At 43.6% G+C, this 12811-nt stretch overlaps 1 protein-coding gene across 1 annotated transcript in view; it reads right to left on the reverse strand.

Annotated features, from left to right (window-relative positions):
* Positions 1-12811, reverse strand: part of LOC134665529 (hemocytin) — a 94893-nt gene that overhangs the window by 292 nt on the left and 81790 nt on the right. Inside the window, exons 77-82 of the mRNA XM_063522504.1 lie at positions 11911-12057; positions 11280-11487; positions 11077-11166; positions 8396-8569; positions 7486-7638; positions 2644-2817 (exon numbers count right to left, since the gene is read on the reverse strand). Of these exons, the coding sequence (XP_063378574.1) occupies positions 2644-2817; positions 7486-7638; positions 8396-8569; positions 11077-11166; positions 11280-11487; positions 11911-12057 (946 nt within the window). The remainder of the gene's footprint in view (positions 1-2643; positions 2818-7485; positions 7639-8395; positions 8570-11076; positions 11167-11279; positions 11488-11910; positions 12058-12811) is intronic.

Here is a 12811-nt window from a genome sequence, read left to right on the forward strand (position 1 = left end):
ACAATAATGGTCACGAATCATGTTGTCATCTCCTCCTTGAATTATTACTGAAGTAGCTGCTACTGTGCTACAGAAGAACTAAATGATATAACATAGTGTGAATTAATACACTTAAAATCGACACACTAATTTCAAGGTACCAGAGGTCGCTATACTTTGATTCTGTACCTGAGAGCGCAACATTTTTCAGTTTTAGTAACTTACTCGAAAAATCTACTTTTTCCCTGCATTCTTCAATAATAGGTATACGTATGTATGTATTGTATATTATTTTTAGGGTTCCGTACCCAAAGGGTAAAACGGGACCCTATTATTACTAATACTAAGACTTCGCTGTCCGTCCGTCTGTCTGTCACCAGGCTGTATCTGGGCATTTCCATTTAAAGTTGTACCCTCGAGTTTTTCGCATGTCCCCTTACATTTTTTGCGTTTTACTCTTAAGACGAATTTTTTAACTAGACAAATGATGTTTTTTATTGAAATATATTATATAGACATATCATTTATTAAGTTTAATGCACAATAAATCACTTTTTTCTTACTTAAAATCAGGTTTTTTAGATATGATAAAATCACTCTGTAGTACTGTCCCCTTCACCAACTTCAATTTTTGATGGACTTTTACACATATTTTTTCTATGAAGGCAACACCAAGTAATGCATTCCGGGCATAGTTTAAATGTTGGAAAATGTGTTATTGATGAAAAAGAGCTTTAAAAACATCAATAATAGGGTTTAATTTCGATAAAAACGTTGTCCCCGCGAAATGGTGAAACGGACATAGTCCAGGTTGGTTACGCAGTTTTCGCTACTTAGTGAAATACTTTTTACCTATATTTTAGGTTTTTTATCATCCTGGAAACCCTGTGACCATAGATAAAGCTTGTTCAAACGTCAAATTTGATTTATAACAGTCAATTCGCAACCTCCTAGGCGTGCTGGTGTGTGACCGGTAATTTTACTCAATGTTTTGTCCGTTTTGTTCACCTGTTTATGCAGCTTGAACCTTAAGTTACTAAAACACTGTTAATATTAAATAAAACCATGTTTCATATAGTTATTTATCAAGCACATAAGTTGAACATTGCGGTTAGTTTTGTATTATTTTGAATAGATTTAATTCAGGATCAGACAAATCGTTACGTCCTTTTGGTTACAATTTGAAGCGTAACATATAGCCGGACTAGAAAAATGTAACCAAACGGACACGGTAAAGTCGCACGCACATTGAATATGTATAGTTTTTACCGTAACTTTGTCTATACTTATTTAATTCATGTGCAATCAATAAGTCATATTTTATTAAGTAATATTGACTTTCTAATGTTTAAAACTCTATCTACTGATTTTGGTACATATTTTGTAGTCCTTTTTTTATTCACTGAGTATTTGTGTAAATTTTTGATTCTTGTGATCTCGTCTTTACTTTGTCCATTAAATTACATGGGTGTCCATTTGGAAATGTCCCCTTGATTTCAAACGTATTTATTATTGTTTATTCAAAGTTTATAAACTAAAATATTTAATTTTTTTGACAATAATAAGTAGTTTTGGTAATTCTAACTATTGTTATTCGTCACATGGCAATAATGCCAATAACTATTTAATATACCTAAAAATATCGTACGATTTGGGGCCACCTCGTAACCAAACCACCTAAAATACCCTTTTATGAAAAATGTTTGTTCTAAATTGGACAATTATGATTGTTTTTAGGTTGTTTATTAACATTATTATGCTTTAAACATAAAAACATTTGCTTCAAGTATGTCTTTTACTGACTATTTCAAAAACCATTTGTAACCAAACGGACCGCAAAAAACCTCCCTCATCCTATTAAATATTAATTTTAACTGGTTTATGCTAAAAATATGACGATTCTCTTTTGTGTGTCATAAACTAGAATATATTTACTCATAGAATCACATAAAAAAGTACCAAATAATCCAAATTTTATTTTCAACTCGTCAAGTGAGTCATGGTACAACTTTAAATGGAAATGCCCATCTCACGAACCGTGATAGCTAGACAGTTGAAATTTTCACAGATGATGTATTTCTGTTGCCGCTATAACAACAAATACTAAAAACAGAATAAAATAAAGATTTAAATGGGGCCATACAACAAACGTGATTTTTGACCAAAGTTAAGCAACGTCGGGCGTGGTCAGTACTTGGATGGGTGACCGTTTTTTTTTTTGCATTTTTTTTTCGTTGTTTTTTTTTTGCATTATGGTACGGAACCCTTCGTGCGCGAGTCCGACTCGCACTTGCCCGGTTTTTTATGACATGTTTAAGTGTAATTATTACCATTTTTTGTTGTTTACAATAATTTATGTTTCATATTTCGCCTCAATATCTACAATCCTGCATTAACCACAGATTCTTTTTGACCCAATGGTCAACTGGCAGAGAATGCATTAAATCCGCCGTTTTGTACAATTTAATTTGAATAAATAAATGATGATAATGATGCTCCTGACCGGTTTCCGCCACAGCGACTGTGTGCTCTGGAGGCAATTTTTAATTTATGTTATTACTGTAGAGTGTAGCTGATCCAATCTCTGGTGCGCCCTTAGGTGGCTCACCCTATCTTCTCGCTTAATACTCGAGCTAGAAATAAATAGTTAAAAGTTTTACATACCTGTCTTAGTAGGGTACTTGGAGACGGTGGTCCCACACGCGCGGCACCCGCACTCGAGCGGCGACGCGACGACGTGAGGCTGCGTGGTTCCGTCCTCGCAGTCCAGCGACGCCGTCACTTTGGTGTATTTCGTCGCCTGGCAACATTCGCACCGCGAGTCGTGGCTGCCGGTCTCTGGAAATTAATATAATGAGCAGACATAGAAGTTTTTGTGGCATAAACGAGTGTTTGAGAAAATGAAAAATCGATAAATCTGTTATCGATAAGTTTGTAACAGATTAATCATTAAAATATGACAAATTTTAAGAACGCAAATTGCAAATGAAGCTGAACAAACTGATACATAATTTCTTAGGTACTGTATTTCGTGTACTTAAACAAAAACGTAACGTAACCTAGTTTACGTTTTTAACGTGTGTTAAAAACGTAAACTGTAGTAGGTATACAGTGCCAAAAGAATAGAAAACTAACAAAATATTAAAGAATTAAAGAATAACAGTTAAGGTACATATACATCGATAAGACATGTCGATATTTCATTTTGTCAATCATTTTATTTTGCCACAATAACTTCTATGTCTGATAATGAGGGCTGGAGTAAATGTCAACTTTCGAATTAAAAGGCATGTGATGATTGTGACAATTTTGGTTGTTAGAATTTATGTTATTATAATTTTCCTCACTTTTTCCCTATGTACGCTTTTTGTACAGAGTGCCCGATGGCGCAGGCGCCGTGGGTACGTACTTACGTAGACTACACGGCTCGGAAAACCATACTATGGCGATATATGTAAACTAGCTGACTTACGGTTGTTGTAGAGTGTGCCGGATTGGCATGACCCGCGACATTCTCGGAAGCCTGGCACGGGAGCAGTATTCTCGTGGAAACGGACCCACGAACCGGGAAACCATACTATAGTGATATATGTTAACTAGCCGACTTACGGTTGTTGTAGAGTGTGCCGGATTGGTATGAGCCACGGCATTCTCGGAAGCCTGACACGGGAGCAGTATTCTCGTGGAACCGAACCCATGAATCGGGAAACCATACTATGGTGATATATGTAGCCTAGCTGACTTACGGTTGTTGTAGAGTGTGCCGGATTGGCATGGCGATATTCCCGGAAGCCTGACACGGGAGCAGTATTCACGTGGAACCGAACCCATGAATCGGGAAACCATACTATGGAGATATATGTAGCCTAGCTGACATACGGTTGTTGTAGAGTGTGCCGGATTGGTATGAGCCACGGCATTCTCGGAAGCCTGGCACGGGAGCAGTATTCACGTGGAAACGGACCCACGAATCGGGAAACCATACTATGGTGATATATTGTCGTGTATAAAAAATGATATTGTTGTTGTTAAGAAATAATAAGGTTTTTAAAATGTCTAAATGATTAATGGAAATAATGCCTCGGATAAGATCCGCAGTAAAACATTGGACTATTGGAGTGCAAGGGTCCTCTTATTACTCTAACCTGGTTAATGGGAACTTGATAGGATATTGAAAAGATAAGACCAAATATATGACATGCAATTTAATACAATTCGCTAACTACTACAATGCACTCCGCTCTAGGGCGGGCGCTGCTCAGAATACAATCGGTTTCTCTAAACTGTCGGCGGTTATGGGGTGACACTATAGTAAACCTTAATCTACGATCGCGAGATGAACGAGACGCGGGGTCTTGGCCAAAACCTGGGATAAAAGTCTAGTGCACTCACGGGTACCGAACGTAGCTATCATCCACAGGCCCGCTGGTATTTAACGCAGCAGGCGGATCGCTGACGGTGGGCGACGGGCGTTCCTCAAGCTCCGGCTTTGGCAAGCCCGGGCGAGAACAACCCGCGGCGCTCAGGAGTTCCACAAGAAGGACCCGCGCGATGAGACCTTGGGGTCGTCGGACCGCGGCAAGGCTGTCCGACACACGGCTCGCGGGTCAAGGCCGTGCCCTACGGCTTGATGGTGGCGCCAACGTGTCGCGCCTCGGAGTCGACAGGCCACGCAAGTGAAGGGGAGGCCTGTGTGAAGCACCTCGGGATCGCCAGGCGGCACGCAGTCCACAGGCCTTGGAAACTGCGCCCTGCGGTGAAAACCAGCGTCCCCACGACGCTCAGCACATCAGGGAGCGCGCAACGGCGCTCGGAGCAACACGACCGTCGGCCATGCTTGCGCTCGCCGGCGGCACGGAAAGCACTCGGTGGGCTACGCCCTTTTCGCGCACAACACACACACGCACGGCGCACTTTACATATATCCCAATCTTCCACCGGCCAGGGCAGGCGGCGGAAGGGGGCGAGGCGGTTTATTTCGATATTCAATTAGGAACTGTATAAATGCTAGCGTGCCCCAGTACCAACCCCCCCATCCATCGTCGATTCTAGAAAAATCCCCCAGCCCTCCGTTTCGATCCATATCGACGCATCAAACGTCAAACCAACTTAAACCTTTTCCAAATCATATGACTCTCGAAAAAATATCAATGCTCATTAATACTTGTAATATTTTAAGTGGTTAATAATAATTACTAATAATTATATTTCTATCGTACGTTTCCTACCTTGTTTCATTCAGAATACCTTCTTTCCGATGCGGTAACTAAACGCATAGTCTACTCTCTGACAGTTCTCCTGTCAAAATTTCAACCTTTTCACACCTTCATATTCACTATTTATGTTTCATAAAAATTCCGAAAATGATTCTAAAATACTAATTAAATTAGGAAGTGACCTATTTGAGCAGTTGGGGTAGACCAGGGGGATCATTTTGATATGCATGAAGCCAGGTTTGGTTCGACAACCTCCGCGCAATTTGGGTGACAAGTTCCGTTCAAGTGGCATACTCTTTAGACTTGTTTCTTCGAAACCAGCTAACCAGGAGGCAGGATATGCCAACCAACCTACAGCTGAGAAGGTACATTATAGTTTTACCTAAGTGTCATACTCTGGTGTATGTTATTTTGTTGGAAATGCGACAGTCATGTTGTACCGGTTATCTTGTATGGAAAAACATGTATTTATCCTAGGCAAATACGTAGCATCGCTACAATATGTAGCCTAGCTGACTTACGGTTGTTGTAGAGTGTGCCGGATTGACATGGCGATATTCCCGGAAGCCTGACACGGGAGCAGTATTCACGTGGAACCGAACCCATGAATCGGGAAACCATACTATGGTGATATATGTAGCCTAGCTGACTTACGGTTGTTGTAGAGTGTGCCGGATTGACATGGCGATATTCCCGGAAGCCTGACACGGGAGCAGTATTCACGTGGAACCGAACCCATGAATCGGGAAACCATACTATGGAGATATATGTAGCCTAGCTGACATACGGTTGTTGTAGAGTGTGCCGGATTGGTATGAGCCACGGCATTCTCGGAAGCCTGGCACGGGAGCAGTATTCACGTGGAAACGGACCCACGAATCGGGAAACCATACTATGGTGATATATGTAGCCTAGCTGACTTACGGTTGTTGTAGAGTGTGCCGGATTGGCATGACCCGCGACATTCTCGGAAGCCGGCTCGGGAGCAGTATTCTCGTGGAAACGGACCCAAGAATGGGGAAACCATACTATGGTGATATATGTTAACTAGCTGACTTACGGTTGTTGTAGAGTGTGCCGGATTGGCATGACCCGCGACATTCTCTGAAGCCTGGCACGGGAGCAGTATTCACGTGGAAACGGAATCATGAATCGGGAAACCATACTATGGTGATATATGTTAACTAGTTGACTTACGGTTGTTGTAGAGTGTGCCGGATTGGCATGACCCGCGGCATTCTCTGAAGCCTGGCACGGGAGCAGTATTCACGTGGAAACGGACCCACGAATCGGGAAACCATACTATGGTGATATATGTTAACTAGCTGACTTACGGTTGTTGTAGAGTGTGCCGGATTGGCATGACCCGCGACATTCTCGGAAGCCGGCTCGGGAGCAGTATTCACGTGGAAACGGAATCATGAATCGGGAAACCATACTATGGTGATATATGTTAACTAGTTGACTTACGGTTGTTGTAGAGTGTGCCGGATTGGCATGACCCGCGGCATTCTCTGAAGCCTGGCACGGGAGCAGTATTCACGTGGAAACGGACCCACGAATCGGGAAACCATACTATGGTGATATATGTTAACTAGCTGACTTACGGTTGTTGTAGAGTGTGCCGAATTGACATGACCCGCGACATTCTCGGAAGCCGGCTCGGGAGCAGTATTCACGTGGAAACGGACCCACAAATCGGGAAACCATACTATGGTGATATATGTTAACTAGCTGACTTACGGTTGTTGTAGAGTGTGCCGGATTGACATGACCCGCGACATTCTCGGAAGCCGGCTCGGGAGCAGTATTCACGTGGAAACGGACCCACAAATCGGGAAACCATACTATGGTGATATATGTTAACTAGCTGACTTACGGTTGTTGTAGAGTGTGCCGGATTGGCATGACCCGCGACATTCTCGGAAGCCTGGCACGGGAGCAGTATTCTCGTGGAAACGGATCCATGAACCGGGAAACCATACCATGGTGATATATGTTAACTAGCTGACTTACGGTTGTTGTAGAGTGTGCCGGATTGGCATGACCCGCGACATTCTCGGAAACCTGGCACGGGAGCAGTCGTGGAAACGGACCCACGAATCGGGAAACCATACTATGGTGATATATGTTAACTAGCTGACTTACGGTTGGGTTGTTGTAGAGTATGCCGGATTGGTATGAACCACGGCATTATCGGAAGCCTGGCACGGGAGCAGTATTCACGTGGAAACGGATCCACGAATCGGGAAACCATACTATGGAGACATATGTAGCCTAGCTGACTTACGGTTGTTGTAGAGTGTGCCGGATTGGCATGACCCGCGACATTCTCTGAACCCTGGCACGGGAGCAGCGTTCACGCAGACGCCATGGGGTCGTAGGGTCACGCGGATCAGACCCACTGTCTCCGATTGTGGTATTTCCTCGGGGTAGCATGTTTCTGCAATAAAAAAAACATGAATTAAGTTTGAAATGCTATTTAAATAATTTCACCTTTTAACCATTCGTTTCCACTTCTTGGAATTTGTCAAAAATTTAGCCAGTCTAAAAGTAAGTATACCTAGCTAGGTATACTTCTCAAATAAAAAAAATGATCGGTTAAAAAACTGATGCGGTGGTGGCCTAGCGGTAAGAGCGTGCGACTTTCAATCCGGAGATCGAGGGTTTAAACCGCGGCTCGTACCTCGGAGTCTTTCGGAACTTATGTTCGAAATGGCATTTGATATTTACCAGTCGCTTTTCGATGAAGGAAAACATCGTGACCGAACTAATCCCAAAAAGGCCTAGTTCACCTTCTGGGTTGGAAGGTCAGATCGCAGTCGCTTTCGTAAAAAGTAGTGCCTACGCCAATTCTTGAGATTAGTTGCCAAGCGGATCCCAGGCTCCCATGAGCCGTAGCAAAAACGCCGGAACAACGCGAGGAAGATGATGATCGGTTAAAAAACTACGCACCTAGGTCCTTTTGAACCCACAATTAAACGAAAAAAAACAAACAAATTGAGGAACTTTCTGTGTAACCAGGCGTGGCTCACTCCGCGATTTCGTCGTATTGCAACAGGTAGCTAAAAGTACATACATCCGTTCCACACCAATTTTGGTGACTAGCCATAAGCCGCGCTGTCGCCACCTAGACACGTTTTGTTAGAGAGTTAGTCTTCTGTACCTAGTAGTATTATTTATTCTGTGGTGTAACTCACTAAGGGCAGCGGGTTTCTCCTTGCACACCGTGCAGCAGGTCTCGTTGACGAGGTCTTCCACCGCGCATGACGTCACGTCGGGGCAGGGCGCGCGCGATGACGTCATCAGCAGGTCGTCGCCGCTGCGCTCGCACGTGTACGTTGTGCAGTTGTCAGCTGACTTCCAGATCGAACCTTGAAAGTAAATATAATCATTTATTTTCTGCAACCGGACAAAAATAGGATAATAGGGAATATTACGCGAAACTCTGCGTAGGTCAGTCACAATATAGGGGTCTACGCAAACGAGAGATTCGAAATTTTGTTATCTAACCTCTGTATCACTCTTGCATATTCGAGCGATAAAGAGATAGCTGAGAGATAGCCGTTTGCGTTGCGTTAGCGAAAATCGCGTTTCCCGGTAGGCCCATTGTAAACAAACCGCCTTGATGTATCAATGTCATATTTTATTACCTGTGAAAACTTGACAAAAACAATTTAAGGCACAGTATGTATAAATTACTCTATGGTTTACGATGGGTGCTAATGCTGTACTCTGGCGGCAGAACATTGCAGTAATACTCCCTATTGGTTGGCCGAGTGCGCGAATTACCAAGCACAACTACGAGCAACTGTGGTTTTTTAACATTCGGCCATCCTGACAAACACACGTCCCTATGTTAACATACCTGCATCCTTTAACTCATCTCCACCACGCACAGCTCCAGTTTGCAATGTCCGCAGCAAACGCCAGGCACTGGCTTCACATATTTCTAACTTTATTTACATGTTATTGTGTAAGTGTATTGGCGCTACCGCAAGCAACTGCAGTTTTTAACATTCGGCTGTCCTGACAAAATACAAGTCCGTGAACGTTATTTACTAGCATACCTGCGTCCTTCAACTCATCTTCCACCACGCACTGCTCCTGTCTGCAATGTCCGCAGCAGACGCCAGGCGCTGGCTTCACATATTTATACCTACGTGGTCGTAGTCAGTACGTAGCATTGTCCGGATATCAGTCCCAGCCATATTACACCCGATCAGGTGTTAGTCAGGGCAGCACGTTGGGACCGACTCTGTTTCTACTGATGATCAACGATCTACCGAAGGTCGTCAGAAACTCTAGGTGCCTATTATTTGCAGATGATCTCAAGCTCTTCCTGCAGATTGGTGAACGGGATGACTGTGCCAAACTGCAGAAAGATATTGAGGCTGTTGTAGATTGGAGTGATGCTAACAAACTGCAATTTAACGCATCTAAGTGTAAAACCGTCACTTTTACTAGGGCTCGTTCACCAGTGTACGCTGCATACCATCTTCGAGACGTTCCGCTTGAAAGAGTCAGTGAAATATCTGATTTGGGACTCAAACTGGATGTGGAGCTGGACTTCCGTACACATATAACACAGACGTGTAAAGCCGCTACGAAAACGCTCGGGTTCATAATGAGGGTATCCGCGCAGTTTAAAAACATCAGGGTAGCGATAATTGTTGTACAATGCTTACGTCCGGAGCAAGTTAGAGTTTGGAGCCATAGCGAGGGACCCCAGGGAGGAAATATACCAGTTAATGGTGGAGAGAGTCCAAAGACGATTCGCCCGATACCTGTACAAGAGGCAGTATGGATACTACCCTCTCCTGTATCCTTCGCTTTTCGTCTCGGGTATGGTGGGGCTTCATACGCTGGAGCTCAGGCGGAAACTGTTGTTGTTGTTACACTACTATGGAGTAATAAACAACACAGTAAATAATCCGAGTGTACTGGCTCGACTCGGCCTGTTCGTCCCGGTGTGGCGTCCCTGTCCCCCGGGCCTGAGCGCGCTGCCCGCGCGGCGCCCGGCGCGCCTATTCGCGGGGTGCCCCGCGCGCACCCGCCGCGCCGCTAACTCGCCCACGGCTCGGGCTTTAGAGCTTCTTAATGTCTTGTCCAAGTTTGCCCCGCAGGTCGACATATTCGCGGATAGTGTTGGTAGTTTTGGCAAAGAGCTCTCAGTATTCCTGAGTCGTTATCTGACCAAAAAATGTGTGACATGAAAAATTTTATAATAATTTTAATTTAATTTTTAATTTAATGAAAAAATGGATGAAGAAGAAGTATATAGCTTGTAAGCGATTTAGTGCATCTGTTATGCTTATGAATGTCTAATAAATAAACAATTAAACAATTAAACAATTATAGCCTTATTTAAATGTTATCGTGCATATGTATTGGCGCTACCACAGGCAACTGCAGTTTTTAACATTCGGCCATCCTGACAAAACACACGCCCGAAAACGTTATTTACTAGCATACCTGCGTCCTTCAACTCATCCTCCACCACGCACTGCTCCTGTCTGCAATGTCCGCAGCAGACGCCAGGCGCTGGCTTCACATATTTATAGCCTTATTTAAATGTTATCGTGCATATGTATTGGCGCTACCACAGGCAACTGCAGTTTTTAACATTCGGCCATCCTGACAAAACACACGCCTGAAAACGTTATTTACTAGCATACCTGCGTCCTTAAAGTCATCTTTCACCACACACTGCTCCTGTCTGCAATGTCCGCAGCAGACGCCAGGCACTGGCTTCACATATTTCTAGCCTTATTTACATGTTATCGTGCAAATGTATTGGTGCTACCACAAGCAACTGCAATATTTAACATTCGGCTATCCTGACAAAATACACGTCCGTGAACGTTATTTTCTAGCATACCTGCGTCCTTCAACTCATCCTCCACCACGCACTGCTCCTGTTTGCAATGTCCGCAGCAGACGCCAGGCGCTGGCTTCACATATTTATAGCCTTATTTAAATGTTATCGTGCATATGTATTGGCGCTACCACAGGCAACTGCAGTTTTTAACATTCGGCTATCCTGACAAAACACACGTCCGTAAACGTTATTTACTAGCATACCTGCGTCCTTCAACTCATCTTCCACCACGCACTGCTCCTGTCTGCAATGTCCGCAGCAGACGCCAGGCGCTGGCGTCACATATTTCCAGCCTCGCTTGCAAGTCGTCGTGCAAGTCTCTACATTGGGCGAGTGCGCCAGTCGGCCAGTGCCGTCGCGTGCGCAAGTGAAGTTCTTGCACGGATCTGGAGACTGCCATGTTTGACCCTCCTGGAATATTAAAGGTAGGCAGTAATTAGATAACTCTGGGGCAAATTGTCTGATAGATAAAGAATACTCATCATCATCATCATCATCTCAGCCATAAGACGTCCACTGCTGAACATAGGCTGAAGAATACTAATACTCTTTAATATCGAGAGTTTCCAAACCTAGGAGCAACTTGGCAATCAATTCTATGAAAGCAAAACCAGAGTTGGTTTTAACACTTTTAACTTTTTATACGTGTTTGTGTTCACATATAAAATTACATTTACAACCGGGTGTATCGCCAATTTATTTTCGACGCAGGTTTCACTGGCTTGTTTGTGTTATTTGATAGAAAATATGCAGGTAATCTAACTAATATATTATGACACGGATGACAATGACAATATTAAAAGATTACGACGGCTAGTATCTATATGGACATACCTGGTAAATGTCATTCCCCACTCGGCAAGCAACAGGCTCCTGTGTCTTGCAGCACTTGCCCGCCGGCTTCTCCTCTTTCAGGACGAACTGCTTCCTCAAGGCCACGGGGACTTCAGGGCAGGTCTCGTTTGACGTTTGGACTTGCAGCTGGAAGATAAAAGACTCTGCTCTTAAAAGAGTCACAACAATACAATACAACTACGCAATATTTAAGGTAGACGTCCACAGGGCCATATTGGACGCATCACACGCAATGGATTAGTGGACGCACTTGTGTGACTTAATTTCTATACAAAGAATACTAAAATCCTTGCGTGCGATGCGGCCCTGTGGACGTCTATATTTAATCTGACTCCGCCGAAATTTAGATTCTAATCATTTCATGAAATGCTTTATTAGAACTGATCATAGTGATCATTTATGATATGGGTTAGGTTGGACTTTTTTAGGGTTCCGTACCCAAAGGGGTAAAACGGGACCCTATTACTAAGACTTCGCTGTCCGTCCGTCCGTCCGTCCGTCCGTCCGTCTGTCACCAGGCTGTATCTCACGAACCGTGATAGCTAGACAGTTGAAATTTTCACAGATGATGTATTTCTGTTGCTGCTATAACAACAAATACTAAAAACAGAATAAAATAAAGATTTAAATGGGGCTCCCGTACAACAAACGTGATTTTTGACCAAAGTTAAGCAACGTCGGGAGTGGTCAGTACTTGGATGGGTGACCGTTTTGTTTTTGCTTTTTTTTTTGTTTTTTTTTTTGCATTATGGTACGGAACCCTACGTGCGCGAGTCCGACTCGCCCGGTTTTTGTTGTAGCAGTAGGGTGACACTCCTACTTTCGGGCATTCTCGAATCCGTTCGGCACAGCATTGCTGAGCAATTATTAGGGGTGGCAC

The sequence above is a fragment of the Cydia fagiglandana genome, chromosome 6, assembly GCF_963556715.1.
Source record: "Cydia fagiglandana chromosome 6, ilCydFagi1.1, whole genome shotgun sequence".
Taxonomy (NCBI): Eukaryota; Metazoa; Arthropoda; class Insecta; order Lepidoptera; family Tortricidae; genus Cydia; species Cydia fagiglandana.